We start from the raw sequence: 18580 nt of genomic DNA, 5'->3' as shown, positions 1-18580 counted from the left end.
TTGAAGGTCAAAAATTTGATGTATTGATGTATTATGATGTATTATGTAAATTTGATGTATTATGTATCCATGACAGCCTTTTTGGGGGGGAGGGGTGGATTTTGCAAGTGTCGTGCTCTGCATGACGTCTTCTTGTTTTTATTTTTTGGGTGTAAGAACAGCATCTTCACCCCATGGAAAAGTGAGGTGCCGGAGGATAGGAGGCAGTGGAAAGCACAATGTGGAAAAGTCATGATTCTGCCTCTCATTTTGCAGGAGTTCCTCACTTAAACACCGCAGTCCATTATAAGAGTGGCTGATGTCTGACATCACCTACCGAGGCAAACCCCAAATGTGCACTCGTATTTTGCTGAGACGTGTTGGTGTGGGGGTGGGGGAGGGAGGGGAGAGGTGTAATGTTGTTTGTTTATTTATTTATTTATTTCCTGCCTTTTCACTTCCTACGGAATATCTGTGTTTTTTGTTGTTTTTGCATATTGTAAAGACCACATAGAATGGGTTTTATATGAATTGTGTTCACAAAATATTCCATTTAAGCTTTCCTTTTGTGAATCGTCACGTGACACTTGGCAAACAAAATGGGGATGCCACAATCAATATAAAGACCAATCGTCGTTACATTTTTATGGTTGAGGTTCTTTGTGAATCGGCTATAAATTATTGGTGTCTGCTTTACTGACCACTTTGTTTAATATGATAACATCTTTTATTTGAAAATTTGACTTGTTTATTTATTTATTTTGCTTTGTGTTTGCACAGGTGGCCCAACAACCATGGTAGGATCAGCCATTATGGGTGGTGTCCTCCTAGCTCTCATTGAAGGTGTGGGCATTCTTTTGACACGCTATACCTCAGGCCAGTTTCAGAATGGTAAGAGACTCCTTTAATTTTGCTGGCTTCATCAATCCTAAAATATAAGCCTGGTGTTGGCTTAGCGGATAGGGTGCCGGCTTGGGATCCTAGGATCCTGGGTTCAAATCCCGGTCGATCGCTGAATTAACGCCAGGGGGGTTGACTCAGCCTGTCATCCTTCCGAGGTCGGCAAATTGAGTACCAGTTCACTGGTAATTCCCTGTGAAAATTAAACAGGCAGGAAGGGCATCCGGCTGTAAAACGTTGCTTCAAAAAGGGGACCGCGGTGCCTGAAAAAGGCCAACCCCTGCTCTGCAGGGGGAAAATGGCCTCTAAAGGTGGTTCTTCATCAATCCTAAAATATGTACTAGGAGCAAAAGATTCCGCAATGCTTCCTCAATATGTTTTGAGGCTAACGATTACGCCACCGAGTCTTGAACGACAAACACACTTTTACTTTGGCCTGAATTTTCCTTGTCATTTTTCTAATCGATAATTGTTTTGTAAAATCACTTTGATGGATCAGTAGAACTTGTTTTACGTTGAAGGTGAGATAGCAATCTTATACAAACCGAGGTTGTGTGCTTTCACGCATATAATGGTCGATGGACTCGCTCCTTATTTGATTTGATGTTGACACCTCATTCCTTTAATTAACCTATCGCTATTTTCTCTCCAGTACCACCTCAGATTATGGATGACCCCACACAACTACCGCCGAAGGACTCACCAACTGCTGGTTTTGGGTCATACAGCCAGTATCAATAGCTAGTATCTCCATTTGCCTTTTCCTCTTTGGTGCTTTATCCAAATTTTCCGTAGCCATGGATCGATCGTTTTGTCTTGCTGATGAGGATGCAAGTCCAAAACAGTGCTGTCCAAGACTCATATGAAGATGCAATTTTACAAATCCATGACCGTTACACATGGTTCTTTTGGGTAGTGCTCGATGTGGAGAACTCTCCATCTCTCCATTGTCTTGGCCTCCTGCCTTTTGCCTCCTTTATCCACCTTGAAGCTGTAGTTTTCTCCCGACATTTTCTTCACCCCTCATTCTCCCTTCCCCCAGTGTTTGCCATTGATCGAACACCATTGTGGAATCAAAATCTGCATTGAGTTTTTACTCCATGTTGCTCCTTAAACAGCTTTCCGTAAGATGATGCCGTGCGAATGCTCGATGCCCAAAAGCTCCGTTTAGGTGTAGAGGATGACATTAGGGTTATGTATACGTTGAGTGATGGAGTATTTGCACTTATAGATTTATATTTTTCATTTTGCCGATCAGCAGCATTGTTCTCTCTCCACTGCTCAGGACCTTGATGTTTGAACCTGTTTTTTTATTGTATGTCTTTGTATAATTTTTTGTTGAAATTTCATGTCCTGGTGTGTGCTGCTGAACTTCAAAAATTTGCTGATTCCAGGCCCAAGCTACTTTGGGAATGCTGAGTAAAGGAAGTTGCCCAGCAGAGTCGCATATAACTTGTGATATTTGTGTTACTCTCGATAATACTCGTCATACATCAGTAGTAGTAAATATTTTACACAAGTTTCTTGTTTAAACAAGTGCTGGAGAGGATTTAGAGGCTATAAGTACTTTAAGATCATGGATCAGCGTTGGGCGCAGTAGTTCTCGTACGCTAAACCGAGAGGTTCCCTACTTCTTTGCCAGGAAGCGTCATCTCAGAAAACCAGGTAAAACGATTTGATTTCTTCAAAAATACCAGAAAAATTAGATTTTAATTCTCCTGATGTGTTGTCATTTATCAAGCTGTGTCCGCACATTACAATCGAAGTACACGTTGAAACATCGATGATATGGCTGATCGATGTTGAAATACTTAAGTAAATAATTATTGCAATAGTTTATGATTTGAGTTTGTGTGAATCGGGACAAATTAAATTGGTCAAATGTGCTTTTGTATACTTTAATTCACTGACCGGGCATGCAAACCGACGTTCAAACGACACTAACCTGGCCGTGCCATCACGGTACGCTCTTTCAATTACTTTACAGTCGATTTCAATAAAGTAAATGTATCTATTTATCTCTCACATTAAGAATTGTGTACATTTTGCCTAAATGTGAGCATTTGTTGATGCACAACCCACACCCGAGTTATTTACCATGCAATTAAATTTTAAAAAGTTTTCTGAGATGCTGTTTTTTATTTTGTGTGTGTGATGTCAAAACCTGGCATGCTGTATCTGCTAAATCAGTGGTTGTTGTTGTTGTTGTTGTTGTTGTATAGCCCCGGACAGTTCCCTCGAACAATCCCACGGCACGGAAACAACCGATCGATCTTGTAGGAGTGACCCAAAGATCCTCCATATCCAGGTTGGCCTTCACAAAGTCAGGCCCATGACAGAGTTGCCCTGACGAATCTGGTTAGCAGGGAAGATTTGGCCCCTGACTTGCGTTGGGGGGGGGGGGGGGGGGGGTACAACCACGGCGGAGAGGCATCCCTGATAGTTGTTCCAATCAGTGTTGTTGTTGCTTCGTGTGCAGCCTATGGTTGCTGGTTACATTATTTTCTGGAGTTGTGGCTTTTCAAGGATGACAGGCTGAGTCAACTCACCTGGTGTTATTTCAACGGGTTGATGGTCTCAAACTCAGGACCCTAAGATCTTAAGATGATGACCACTCCTTGTTGTATCTGCAGATGCATAGGGCTGCCCAAGCAGTTTCTAGGCTATTGGGTCGCCACTCCGACGCCGGATACTCGAATCTCTCATTCATCTCAGCAAACTGGTACTTATTTCGCCGACCTCGGAAGGATGACAGGCTGAGTCAACCCACTTAGTATTAATTCAACAGCATGACAGGGGCTCAAACTCATGACCCGAAGATCTCAAGACAGCCACCTTAACCGTTAAGCCAACATCAAGCCTCCAATCAGTGCTGTTGGACAGTCACATGATAGGATGTGAACTAAAGATCCTTTGGGCTATTACAAGGAACGTGGACACAGGAGGTGGTCATTTGGACCATCATATCTGTGCTTTATCCATACCGTGTTAATTCAAACTATGAGTTGAACCATCGACATACAGGTAGGAACATGTTTTGTTGACATTGCCTCTGGGTTGCTGTGTTTGTTCATTCACCGGAATTGGGAAAGATCATCTCAGGGACCAGATATTTGCAGCAACATGAGCTCATAGATGGAGCACAACCAAGACGCAACCGAAATCCATTTCACTTCTCTGTTACCAACAAAATATAATCGTACGTGTCTATAGACATTGAAAACTTTGCTCGATGGAAACCGTATTATAAACACAATGCAATATCGTCTGATGTAAGCACAATGACGTCATAAATGACAAATGGATGGCTTCGGGGTTGCATTTTATGACTGCCTCAAACAACATTTGCAGCATCATCGGGGGAATCGAATGTGCCCTGAACAGACCCCGCGGGGTTTGGGTAGCTTGAAGAATCGATCTGCGAGAGAATTAATGAACACATGGCACAAAGTAATTGTTAAAATATAGGGGTAAAAAAAATAGGGAAAAATATATATGTAAATTGGTTTTTTTCTATTTTTCTGCATATGAAAAAATATATTTTAAATAGCCAGTTTTGGAACAGAAAAGTAGGAAAGAACAGGAGAAAAATAGGGAAAAAATACATGGATTTTTTTTTCTCCTATTTTTCTGCATTTGAAAAATTATATTTTCAATAGTGAGATTTGGAACAAAAAATAGAAAAATATATTTTAAATAGTGAGTTTGTAACAAACAAAAAAAATACGAGAAAATCTATTTTAAATAGCCAGTTTTGGAATATAAAAAAAAGTAGGAAAAAATAGTGAAACTAGAACGACACTCTTTGACGTCACAACGTCGACCGATATGCCTCCGCCCACATTATTACATCATTATAATACTTGTACCAAGTTTCATTTAAATCCATTCAGCTGTTCTCAAGTTATCACATTTTTACCTGGCATGACCTCTGACCTTTGGTCTTTGACCTCTTGACCCCAAAGTCTAACCTGTTAATCCTTACATCATTATACATATCTGTACCAAATTTGAATGAGATCACTTCAGCCTTTCTCAAGTTATAGACCTATTATAGACTTTGACCTTGACCCCAAAATCTAATCAGTTCATCCTTTCCTCATTATACATACCTGTACCAAGTTTGACTAAGATCCCTTCAGACGTTCTCAAGTTATCGCGGTAACGAAAACCTATCACGGACGGCCAGCCGGACGGACAACCTGAAAACACAATGCCCTCCGGCAAATTCTTCAGCGGAGGCATAAAAATATATTATAAATAACGAAATTTGGAACAAAAAAAAAATAGCAACAAATTTGGTGTTAAAGAAAACAGACCACAAAAGTAGTTAGATGTTTGTTGCATCATTTTCTGGAACCATGGCTGTGCTGCTGATGCATTGCCTCTGTTACGAGTACATTGGTACTCATTTTGCTGAACTTTGAAACTCATTTTGCTGAACTTTGAAACTCATTTTGCTGAACTTGGAAACTCATTTTGCTGAACTTGGAAGGATGAATAGGTTGAGTTATTTGAGTCATATATTTTTGAGGTTAAGTAATAACACCACCTGGTATTATGTCAACGGCACACAAGGGCTTGAACTCAGGACCCTAAGGTTTCAAGCCTGCCACCTTAACTGTTAAGCCAACACGAGGCTAATGGAAATAGTGAAAAATAGCAACTAATTTGGTGTAATAAAACAAAGTCCAGGAAAATAGTAAAAAGTCTCCATAATAGTAAAAAAAAAGAAAAAAAAAAGGTAAGGGTATAAACCTATGTTATGCTAATTTTTTGGAGAAAAAGTTTTTAAATAGCACTGCAATACCAAAAATAGAAGAAGAAGTACAGATACATTCAAAGTACACCGCCGCCATGCCAAATAATTAAATATCCTCCATCACGGCATTTCTGGGGCCCCGCTGGCACCCGACAATACCGCCGTGCAGCTCATAGAGACTATTTGGAGGGAGAGGTGCACAATAATTGATTGATTAATTGCATAATTAAAATCAATAAAAGATTATCATAAAATATTTTCTTAATCGGCTAATAGCATAACTAAACCACTAGTGCTTCATCCGAAGATGTATCTTTTAGAAATTTTATTAAATACGTCATTAATAAAAAACTTAAATAATTAATTGATTAATCAATAAATAAAATAGATTAAATGATTAATCAAAAATATCCTTTATAGCCACATCACTTGGTCACTGTCATGTCCAAATATTAGCTTCCTCGCTCAAAAGGTGCCTGAGATATTGCCCAGATGAGAAAGAAAATAAATAAATGATTAATAATGAAAATAAATAAATAATAATCATAAATTTTTGAGATAATTAATCAATTGGCTCATAGAACACATAAACCACCACCATTTCAGACGAACCTGTAACAAAACAAACAAAAAAATTAGCCATTAATCAAATAATTAAATAACTAATGGATTAATTGATTAATTAATTAATCAGTAAATCAAAAATAGCCTTTGGGGCCAAATCACTTGGTCATTGGCATGTCCAAATATCAGCTTCCTAACTCAAAAGGTGCCTGAGATAATGGCCAGAAGAGAAAGGAAATGTGTAAGTACTTAATTAATCGCTAATAATTAAATAACTCATCAATTAATTGATTAATCAAAAAACAAAAAATAGCGTTTTAGAGAATGTACTTGCTCACTATTGTGCCGAAATTTGAGCTTCCCAGCTCAAAGGATGGCTGAGATATCGCCCGGACAAACAAACAAGAAAGAAATCAAGGAAAAAAAACAAGTACAGATACATTCAAAGTACACCGCTCCCATGCCAAATAATTAAATATCCTACAGCGCGGCATTGCCGGGGCGCCTCAGGCACCCGGCAATACCGCAGTGCAGCTCATAGAGACTGCATTGGAAGGGAGTGGTGTCTTATAATTGATTGATTAATTGCATAATTAAAATCAATAAAAGACAAGTACACATACATTCAAAGTACACCGCCCCTATGCCAAATAATTAAATATCCTACAGCGCGGCATTGCCGGGGCGCCTAAGGCACCCGGCAATACCGCAGTGCAACTCATGGAGGCTGCATTGGTAGGGAGAGGTGTACGCTAATTGATTGATTAATTGTATAATTAAAATCAATAAAAGATTATCACAAAATATTTTCTTAATCAATTGGCTAATAGCATAACTAAACCACTAGTGCTTCATCCGAAGATGTATCTTTTAGAAATTTAATTAAATAAGTCATTAATAAAGAATTAAATAATTAATTGATTAATCAATAAATAATGAATCAATAAATAAATTAATCGATTAAATGATTATTCATTAAATCAAAAATATCATTGATAGCCACATCACTTGGTCACTGTCATGTCAAAATATTAGCTTCCTAGCTCAAAAGGTGCCTGAGATATTGGCTAAATGAGAAAGAAAATAAATAAATGATTAATAATGAAAATAAATAAATAATAATCATTAAAAAATTAAATTATTAATCAATTCGGTCACAGAACACATAAACCACCACCATTTCATAGTAATTAATCGAATAATTAAATAATTAATTGATTAATTGATTAATCAATAAATCAAAAATATCCTTGATAGCCACATCACTTGGTCACTCATGTCCAAATATTAGCTTCCGAGCTCAAAAGGTGCCTGAGATATTGGCCAAATGAGAAAGAAAATAAATAAATGATTAATAATGAAAATAAATAAATAATAATCATAAAAAAATTAAATTATTAATCAATTCGGTCAGAGAACACATAAACCACCACCATTTCATCAGAATCTGTAACCTAAAAAAAAAAAAAATGTAGTCATTAATCGAATAATTAAATAATGAATTGATTAATTGATTAATCAATAAATCAAAATAAATTTTACAGCCAAATCACTTGTTCATTGGCATGTCCAAATATCAGCTTCCTAACTCAAAAGGTGCCTGAGATAATGGCCAGAAGAGAAAGGAAATGTAAAAGTACTTAATTAATCGCTAATAATTAAATAACTCATCAATTAATTGATTAATCAAAAAACAAAAAATGCGGGTTTTGGCAAAGTACTTGCTCACTATTGTGCCGAAATTTGAGCTTCCTAGCTCGAAGGATGGTTGAGATATCGCCCGGACAAACAAACAGGAAGACGTCATGCGGAGCACGATACTTGCAAAATCTGCCCCCCACCCCTAAAACAAAAAATTCCATTGATACAGCAAATTGTCCATTTCATCAAGATTAAAATTGACAATCTTGATCAAAGCTCGGGTCAAAAGGAAGAAAAGTGACGATTTTTCAGATGAAAAGTGATGATTTTGGAAGGTTGACCTAGAGTTCACCTTTGACCTTTTGACCTCAAAAATAGTTAGTTTCCCCATTTAGTGACTCAATGTGCAAATGCTGTTCAATTTTCAAGTCAATTGGATGAAAATTGAGGATTTTAGAAATGTGGCCTATGTTGACCTTTTGGCCTTTGTTGACCTCAAATATACTTGGTGGTTGAATTCAGTGACGAGATGTGCAAGTCCACTTCAAATTTCAAGTCAATCGGATGAAAATTGAGGATTTTAGAAATTTAGCAATGCTGGTGACCTTTGGCCTATGTTGACCTTTTGACCTTTTGACCCCAAAAACAACAGGCTTCTTGCTTTTGACCAACTCTACCATTTGATGAAGTTTCGTGCGGTTGAAAATTGTGACCTGTAGGCCAGTGACAAACAGACAGACAGACAGACAGAACCACAAACGCAACCGACCAATATACTTGAAAAATCTTCGATTTTGCAAGTAACAAACAAGAAAGAAAACAACCAGAGTGAAAACTGAGTACTCCCTTTCAGCGTGCGTCACTGCCGAGTCTTTCAGCGTGCGTCACCCCACAAACCCTTCGGTGCCCGGCAATGAGGTTATGCAGCGCGTGGTGATGGCAAAGGAAAGGTGTACAAAAATAGGGGGGAAAAAAATTATTGCTGCAAATCGACTAGGGAATTTACTTCTGTACATCAGCCAAGTTTCCAAATATGACTTCAATAAACAGATGATGAGACGAAACGACGAAGGCGATGATGAAAACGACAATAAATCTCGCAGCAATCCCGTTACACGTCTTTGATACTTTCGTGCAGTGTTTAGTGGTCATGGCACGAAATCCATTACAGTAATATATTTCCCTGACGTTTTGGATTGGATCTTTCAGCTGTTTTTTTTTAAAGTAATAACTAAATTAATTTTCTCCTTGGGCTTACAAATAAATATCTTATAGACTGACTCGATACGGCTCAATGAATTGTTTTTACCACAAAAACAGAATTAACGAGAAAAAAAAGGAAGATTGATGACGTACTATAGTCGCTTCCTCTGCCTGAGAGTTTCGGTGTTCTGAACGAAACGTGCTCTTCAATCCGCTTCATTTTGTGCTTTTCTGGTGAGTAAATACTTCATGGGTGTCATGTCCGTGCTTCGTAGTCATGAGGTGCAATGAATGGTAATCGTGGTACACGTAGGCACAATGAGTTCCAGCAGAAGTGGAGTTAAACTTAAAGTCCGGTCCGGCTTCACGCCAATGGCAATATGGCGGAGCTTCAGATATTTCGTTCGAGCTCGCCTCCTGTACAGTAGCCATTGGTGTATTTACTGATTGGTCCTCCTAGTAGTAGGACAGTCAATATATGTCACTAGAGGGTCAACCTCAAACAAATTGCAATATAATGAGTATGCGTAATTAATTACTTTAGAACCTTTGCAACCCTGAGACCATTAATACCACGAAGACCCAAAGTACCATACCGACCCATAAAGACCCACAAACACCCTTAATACCCTTAAAACACATCGGACCCCTAAGACCCCCACAAACTCTTAAGACCATTTAGAACCCGAACACTCTTTAAGACCCTCTAGAAAACGAAAACCCTTTAAGACCCAGAGGACCCAAAAGACCCAGATGACCCCGGATATCCAGAGGACCCAAAAAGATCCTGAAGATCCTGAAGATCCTGATCTCTTCCAAAGGACCCAGAGTTCCAAAATACCCCAAGGACCCAAATACAGTACCCCAAGGACCTAAAATACCCCATAGACCCCAAGGACCAAAGGACAAAACCACACACGTCCTGGCAAGGGTCTGCATCTTTCATCCAGAGGAAGGTCGTCAGCGATGTTTGGATTTTAAAAAATTAAAATCAGGTAATTGGCCTTCGGGCCTCGATCGAGTCTAGTGCTAATACATTGCCTGGGTTTTTTTTCTTCCTGGGAGCGATCGAGTAATGTGTTTTGTGAAGATCGTATGTTGCAGTTGACTTGTTTCTCCAAAGGTTGTAGTTACAAGCGGTAATGCGCTGTATTTTCTGCCATTGTCAGACCAGTGTTAAACATCGACATTTTCTTTTCCATTTTTGCAAGAGACGTGAAGTGTTTGTATTGTACACAACATATCCCTTCAACGTGGAAAGCGAACAGTGACTTTATGCCAGAAACGTAGTGATGCCATCAACGCAGCCAGCGAAGCAGTATCCGGACAACTCCAGGGCAGATTTTTCACCAAGGCTGGTGGAAAGAGTATCGCAACGCTCGTAGAATCGTCTTGGACAAACAAATACAGGATGATGTGGAAATTCCTGCATCTCAACGATGTCTTGTGTTCAGAAGAATCTAAGTGGTCGGCCCCAGAAAGGAACAAGAGCAGTAGCTTGGAGAGTGGAGGAGAGAGGAGAACAGGGACATCAGGAGATCTGTGGATGGGAGAGAACTGGGGCGGGGTACATGGGATAAACAAGATGGGCACTACAAGGACTTTCAGGAAAGAAAACGGAATTTGAAGGTGGGTTTTGGGCTGGATTAACGGGGACAGAAAAGATCACGGTTTTGGATGGGGGAAGATAAGAGATGGTGGTGAAGTGTGAACGGCTGTTTTGAAGACCTGGAGGGAGGAATGGGATTGAGGAGAGTGAGGGAGTTTGTTCCAGAGGTGGGAGAATGAGAAATGAGGAGTGAAGGATTCGCAGAGAGTCTTGATTTTGGTAGTTTCAGCAGAAGAGGGTTGATGGTGGACAGTGCGTACACTGCAGAAACTTTGGGGGGGGGGGGGGGGGAGGCAAAGCATGGATAGAGCAGAGGGTGCAAGGTAATATAGGAGGTGGAAGAAGAGAGAGAGACCACCAACATGTCTGAGATGGTGAAGTGATAGACTCGGCTTCATCGCGAGACATTCCAATGATCTTGAAGGCCTTGATTTCCACAGCGGCAAGCTCAAATGTGGGAATTGAGTTTGAGCCCCTGTCGTGCCATTACTTTGATTCAGAGTTTGACTCATTTTCCTGAGTTTGAGCCCCCGTCGTGCCATTAAATAACATCAGGTGGGTTGACTCAGCCTGTCATCCTTCTGAGGTCAGCAAAATGAGTGCAAGCTTATTGGAAACAGAGGTGAGCTGCACTCCCAACAATGATGCGACCGGCAGCCACATGCTACATACGGAATATTAATAATCTTATCGATAATTATGGCTGTGAAGTTGTCGGCGTTTAGGTTGTGGATGTTCATTTTCATGGTTTTTCTCAATGGAAGGCTGTTGAGTGCCGGTTCCTTACCAAATCTTTGCCTTGACGTTATGCAATGTTAATTATGCAGATATGTGAACGTTTTGTTTGATTAAGCTGATGGTACTAATGAGGTCAGGGTTCCCAAGAGGTACACACACACACCGTTAAACTGTCTAGCCTGGGTTTGAATCCTGACCCAGCTATAATCTGTCATCCCGGTGTTTCACAGATAGGGTGATTCATCAATGTGTCTGCCGTCCCTCAGATGGACGTTGGTGGGCGCTAAAGATCCCACGGTGCCCTTTGCGAAGAGTACGTGAGCTCTTGCTGGCACCCTGAACAAATTCCAAATTCCTGCCCTGACTACTGCTGGGATTTGATGGCAAACCACCGAGTATAGCCCTTGCCAAGAAACTGCTTCGGCAGCACGAATGCTCTGCAACAGAGTATGATATGTCGGTAATGGAACGAATGAAGCCAGGAAACTATTTAAAGGGCAAATTGCAAATCAAGTTGGAAGAGTGTAGATAATATCGCGTGCTCGGGAGTCTTGACCACCCACAAGGTGCAGTCAGGTGACCATGCCCAATAAGGTGGCAAACACAGCCCGATTCGGAGCTGGAGTAAACCAAGAGGTTTACTCCAAGAGGTTGGAGTAAACATTCCGTTTCATCAAATGTTCATGAAACGGGACTCGTGCTCCGATGCCGGTAATCAAAAGCGAACTCGATTTAAATGTTGCAGTTTATACAATTTTTTGCTCTTCCTTTTGCTCTGAACTGCGTCCTGATCCATCCTGTGATTTAATCCAGCGACACTTCGTGTCAGCACAATGTCCAAATTCTGAAACCAGGGCAGCAGTCGCAGTATGTGAACACGTTGAGATGTCGTATTGAGCATGTTCTGATATACTTGATGGTGCAGTGAGCAGTAGAGGCGCTTCCAGCTGATTTGGGATCGAGGAAATTGTGAACCAGATGACACAGTAGCGGAAGACTGTGTTTTAAGATCTGCGTAGAGAAACTGTGCTTTGTTTAGTGTATCTCTGCAAATTGTGACGTCAGTCCTCCTAGGAGAAACACTCATGCCTTTCCATGGTGATGAGCGGTGCAACGGGATTATCCAAACCTTGCGCAACCATGTTTCCCAACTAAGGATGAACCAAACAGCTGAGGTGGTGGGATAGGTTGCACAAGTTTTCCCTCTCCACACACCTCTCCAGAAGTTTTACCTCTCCGCACACCCATCCACAAGTTTTCCCTCTCCGCACACCCATCCACAAGTTTTCTCTCTCGGCACACCTCTACACAAGTTTACCCTCTCCGCACACCTCTCCACAAGTTTTCTCTCTGCACACCTTCCCACAAGTTTTTCCGCTCCGATCACATCTCCACAAGTTTTCCCTCTACACACACCTCTCCACAAGTTTTACCTCTCCGCACACCTCTCCACAAGTTTTCCCTCTCTGCACACCTCTCCACAGGTTTTCCCTCTCCGCACACCTCTCCACAAGTTTTCCCTCTCCGCACACCTCTCCACAGGTTTTCCCTCTCAGCACACCTCTCCACAAGTTTTCCCTCTCAGCACACCTCTCCACAAGTTTTCCCTCTCCGCACACCTCTCCACAAGTTTTCTCTCTCTGCACACCCATCCACAAGTTTTCCCTCTCCGCACATCTCTCCACAAGTTTTACCTCTCCGCACACCTCTCCACAAGTTTTACTTCTCCACACACCTCTCCACAAGTTTTCACTCTCTGCACACCTCTCCACAAGTTTTTCCTCTCCGCACATATCTCCACAAGTTTTTCCTCTCCGCACATATCTCCACAAGTTTTACCTCTCCGCACACCTCTCCACAAGTCTTCCCTCTCCGCACACCTCTCCACAAGTTTTCTCTCTCCGCACATCCATCCACAAGTTTTCCCTCTCCGCACATCTCTCCACAAGTCTTACCTCTCCACAAGTTTTACTTCTCCACACACCTCTCCACAAGTTTTCACTCTCTGCACACCTCCACAAGTTTTCCCTCTCCGCACATATCTCCACAAGTTTTACCTCTACGCACACCTCTCCACAAGTTTTCACTCTCTGCACACCTCTCCACAAGTTTTCACTCTCTGCACATCTCTCCACAAGTTTTACCTCTCCGCACACCTCTCCACAAGTTTTATCTCTCCGCACACCTCTCCACAGGTTTTCCCACTCCACACACCTCTCCACAAGTTTTCCCTCTCCGCACACCTCTCCACACACCTCTCCACACGTTTTCCCTCTCTGCACACCTCTCCACAAGTTTTTCCCTCTCCGCACACCTCTCCACAAGTTTTCCCTCTCCACACACCTCTCCACAAGTTTTCACTCTCCACACACCTCTACACAAGTTTTCTCTCTTCGCACACCTATATTCTGAGCATCTTCTTCCTGTACTTCCATCTCTCTTGTATCTTTCTCCATCTCCTTTTTCCACCCTTTTTAGTCTGCCCCTTCTCTTCCTGCCAATTGCATCCATATCAAACATTTTTTTTTTTTTTTTTTTGTGATGAATGCTACAAAAGCTTTGCTGGTTCATTCAATGTGTGTGCCTTTTCCTTTGATGCATCTTCTTGCATATTGTGGTGTGGCGAGTCGTTTCATTTTGTCCACTTTACACTGAAACGCTTGTCGACGTTTCCATGTCAAGGAAAATTTCCCTCATCACGAAACGAAGCGAGGCGAAATCGAGAAATGTGTCATCGTGTTTGTTTGTATTATCATTGATGTGTGAACAGGTTTGTCTTCCTCGTGTTATTTATTTGTTTAGTAATCCGAGTCTATGCTTTGTAGAAGAGCTAGAATGCAGAACGTCTCAGGACATAACAGTGGAAATAAGGGGTGGTGGAGGGCAGAGACCAACAGCAGGGTAGATGGTCAAGATGGGAGACCTGGAGGAAGAAAGGATTATGGGGTGGGAGAGAACAAGCGAGTGAGCAATGTCGTAACAGGTGCAACCTCTCATTCACAGAAGTGGCTGTTGCTGTTGTTTTGTATGCAGCCTGTGGCTGCTGGTTGTCATTTCCTGGAAGTACGACTGTGCCGCTGATGCACAGTGCCACCGTTTCCAGTAAGCTTGCCATTTTGCCGACCTCAGGTGGATTACAGGTTTAGTCAACCCACCTGGTGCTATTTCAACGGTATGACAAGGGCCCAAACACAACATCCTGAGATCTCCAGCCAGACACCTTAACCATTAAGCTTATAAGTGGAAGTGAAAACTGCTCCGGGAAGAAGAGGAAATGAAACAACATGAATCAAAATGAGTGGAGGTGAGCTGTGAGCCTGGAATTTGGGGTTTTCACAAGAAGTGTTACTGGTAGACTGTGTGCGCCTGCAGAAACCTGGAGAGGAGGGGAGTGGGGTGGGTGGGCGACGGAAATGGCAGAGGGTGCAAGACCCGAAAGGAGGTAGTAGATGACAGAGAGACCACCAACATGTCTACGATGGCAAAGTAACAGGTGCATAGACTCGGCTTCATCCCGGGAGATGCCAATTATTTTGAAGGCCTTGGATTTCACTTGGTCAAGGTGAGCAAGGTGTGGGGCAGCGATGCCATCCCAGAGGGGAGAACAGTTTTCGATCGAGCTACAAATGATGGCCTTGTTATGAAATCATGGAGATGTAAGAGTGCCAGCCCTGCATCTTTCACGATAATGTGGACCGAGGTCTTTGACATGGTCAAAAACTAGAAGCGATGCCAGCGGCACTGAGTTGCACCACAAAGTGTGCAGGTCCTCAATTGGCCATGAAACCGGGTGGCAATTCAAATCGTCACTGCCACCCTGAACAAATTCCAAATTCACCTCGCTCTTCCGTGAGCTTATTTTCCATAATTAAATTAAATAAAAAATCTGCTCCTGTCGAACTTCGGCCTTGGCCAGTCGGTTTGTGAAAGACTCAACTGCAGAAAACACTTCCCTACCCGACTCACACGAGAAGGTTGGATAACTTCTGCCGAGAAAGAACAAGAGAAACGATTGTTTGTATATTCATTGGTATGATGATTAATTGGTTGTGCTGACTCATTTCTGTCCTAATTGTGCTGCAACGTTGATGGACAGCTGTGTTTTGTAAGTAGTGATGATCGCATTGTACGAGCATGTGTCAGAAAAACAAGCAAGGATGACAAATGCAGATGCAGAATCATCGCTGAAGTCTCGTGTTTAAGTCTACAACGTTTTTTTTACTCCGCCACCGAAGGTGGATGGAGGTTATATTTTCATCCCATGTCTGTTTGTCTGTGAACAAGATATATCAAACAGTTGTGGACGGATTCGGACGAAACTTGGTGGAGATGTAGAGTATGTGACAAGGACGAAATGATTCGATTTTGGTGAAGATCCGGATTTGGATCCTGCTGGTGTAATTTTTTAAATGTTTCTTCACCATTGGATAGATAGGGCCAAAAACGACATTTAGCAGGATATCTCGAAGTTATGTACGGAATTGGACGAAACCTGGTGGACAGGTTGTGTGTGTGATGAGGACTAATCGATTCGATTTTGGTGAAGATCTCAATATGGATTCGGATACGAGGTTTATTTAATTTTTAAGTGATTCCTCACCATTGAGAGATCGGGCGAAAAGCGATATATATATATACAGTATGTATATATATATATAACATCTAAAAGTGTGTGTGTGTGTGTGTGTGTGTGTGTGTGTGTGTGTGTGTGTGTGTGTGTGTGTGTGTGTGTGTGTGTGTGTGTGTGTGTGTGTGTGTGTGTGTGTGTGTGTGTGTGTGTGTGTGTGTGTGTGTGTCCCTTCATAAGGATAGGTTTTAAAGGCTTTGAGTAGTGCTTTAGGAGGGATTTGAGTGGAGGGTGGGGTGGGGAGGTTTAAGGGGAAATCTTTGAACACGACTGTGTGTCAACCGGTTAAAAGACTCCGAGGACCCAATGCACCTAAAATACCATGCAGACTGTTAAAGACACCAAAGACCCAAACAATCCCAAGGACTCTGAAGATCCAAAATACCCTAAAGACCCTGAATACCCAATGGACCCCAAACACCCTGAAAACCCAAAAGACCCCAAAACACCCTGAAGACTGTTGAGGACCCAAAATACACTGAGGACCCCAAATACCCAAAAGACTGAACGACCCTGAAGACCCAATGGACCACAACCACCCAAAATATCCAGAAGAGCCAAAAGACCCAAATGACCTAGAGGACCCAGAAGACCCCAAGGACACAGAAGACACAAAAGACCCTGAAGACCCAATGGGCCCCAAACACCCAAAATACCCTGAAGACCCCGAAGACACCGAAGACTTAAAGACCCTCCCCTCCAAATCTTCCCCCTTTCCCCTCCCCTCCAAATCTTCCCCATCACCCCTCCCCTCCAAAACTTCCCCGTCACCCCTCCCCATCAAATCTACCCCCTTGCCCCTCCCCTTCAAATCTTCCCCATCACCCATCCCTTTCAAATCTCCCCCCTTGCCCCTCCCCTCCAAATCTTCCCCATCACCCATCCCTTTCAAATCTCCCCCCTTGCCCCTTCCCTCTCCTCCCTCCCAAACTCCCCCCACACCCCTCCCCTCCAAGACTCTCCCTCGCTCCTCCCCTCCTAGACTCCCCTCTCACCCCTCCTCCTCAAAGCATCCTCGCTGCTTCTTCCCCCTTCCAACTTTCACCTTCATCTCCCCCAACCTTCTGCCTCGCTCTTCCCCCTCCTCAAATAACACCTCACTGTGCCTCACCCAATCTCCATCAAACCTTTTGTCCGCCCCATTCTTCCCTTTCTCCAAGCTATTCTGAAATCTCTGACACACCTTCAACAGCTCTCCCTACCTCTTCCTCCTCTTCCACATCTTACCCTACCCCTCCCCCCCCCCTGTTCTGTATCTGATGCTCCCCCTTCCTCTTCATTAACGGTATGGACCTCAAACATCCGGGGCCTTCGCTCAAACTTGACTGATCTCTCCATACAGGTTGCTTCTGACAAACCAGATGTGATCTGCTTAACAGAAACTTTCCTCCTTCATGATGTCTCTGATTCCTTGGTATCTCTCCCAGGTTACTCCCTCCTCCGGTATGATAGACCTGAGCCTCGTCCTGGAGGTGGGGTTGCTATCTTCATTAAAAAAACTCTTCCTCACTCGCCCTGCACTGCCCTCTCTCCACCTCACCCCCAGGTGTACCTCTGGCTACGGCTTCCCCTTCGCTCCCACCTTTTGTTCATATGTGTGTTGTACCGTCCACGAAACAGTGATGACTCCATCTACATCTCGCTGTCTGATAATATGGACCAACTTCTTTCTACCCATCCCAACTCTCTCTTCCTCATATGTGGTGATTTCAATTGTCACCATGCCAGTTGGCTGGGTGTGGGTACCTCTCTCACCAGCCATGGCTCTTCAGCCAAGGACTTCTGCGACTCACTGGGACTGACACAATCTGTCAATTTCCCGACCCGGATCTCAGTCAACGGAGCATCTTCTCTTCTGGACTTGGTTTTGACTAACTTCCCTGAAAAGGTCTGCTGCTCTTCTTCTGCTCCAATCGGCTCATCTGATCATGTGCTTGTCAAAGTGGACATCTCTCTGACCATTCTCAGAGAGCCTCCTCAGCTTCGACGAGTCTGGCATTTCACTCAGGCCAACTGGCACGGTCTTCAAGCAGCCATCAATCATCTGGACTGGTCTCCCATCTCTACCGCCTCTGACATCAACTCATCCTGGGAATTCTTCCAAAGTAAATTACTCTCTCTCATGCACAGATTTATCCCATCTCGTCTTCAGTTGTCATACCCTTCCTCCCGTCCATGGTACACGGAATCTTGTGGTGAGGCTGTTGCCCAGAAACAACTTGCTTTCGTCTCCTGGAAAGCAAATCCAACGGAAGGAAATCTCATTTCCTTTCACAAAGCCCGAAACAAGTGTGTGTCCACCCTCAGGAGAGCCTGGGAACTATATCTCTCCGTTCTCAAGACCGAACTCTCTTATCTGTCTCCCTCTTCCAAATCCTGGTGGCATCTGGTCAAATCTGTTTCTGGTGTTTGTTCCCCCTCCATCCCCTCTTTCACCTCAAACGGCTACACGGCTGACTCCGCACGTGAAAAAGCTGAATGCCTCAACTCTGTGTTTGCCTCTAAATCTTGTGTCCCAAACCAATCCCTCTCTGTACCCACCGTACCCAGTCGTACC

At 42.8% G+C, this 18580-nt stretch overlaps 2 protein-coding genes across 2 annotated transcripts in view; both read left to right on the top strand.

Annotated features, from left to right (window-relative positions):
* The window catches only part of TIMM17B (translocase of inner mitochondrial membrane 17B), a 38327-nt gene extending 35327 nt beyond the window's left edge, over positions 1–3000 (top strand). The window contains exons 5-6 of the mRNA XM_068100470.2: positions 760–870; positions 1532–3000. Of these exons, the coding sequence (XP_067956571.1) occupies positions 760–870; positions 1532–1620 (200 nt within the window). The 3' untranslated portion in view covers positions 1621–3000. The remainder of the gene's footprint in view (positions 1–759; positions 871–1531) is intronic.
* Positions 3001–9164: 6164 nt separating this feature from the next.
* Positions 9165–18580, top strand: part of LOC137414800 (inositol hexakisphosphate kinase 2) — a 55288-nt gene continuing 45872 nt past the window's right edge. The window contains exon 1 of the mRNA XM_068100314.2: positions 9165–9283. The gene's annotated coding sequence lies outside the window, so the exon portion shown is untranslated. The remainder of the gene's footprint in view (positions 9284–18580) is intronic.

The sequence above is a fragment of the Myxine glutinosa genome, chromosome 1 (assembly GCF_964187855.1).
Source record: "Myxine glutinosa chromosome 1, kmMyxGlut1.1, whole genome shotgun sequence".
Classification (NCBI taxonomy): Eukaryota; Metazoa; Chordata; class Myxini; order Myxiniformes; family Myxinidae; genus Myxine; species Myxine glutinosa.
The sequence above is the reverse complement of the archived record's forward strand: the minus strand, read 5'-3'. Positions and strand labels throughout refer to the sequence as shown.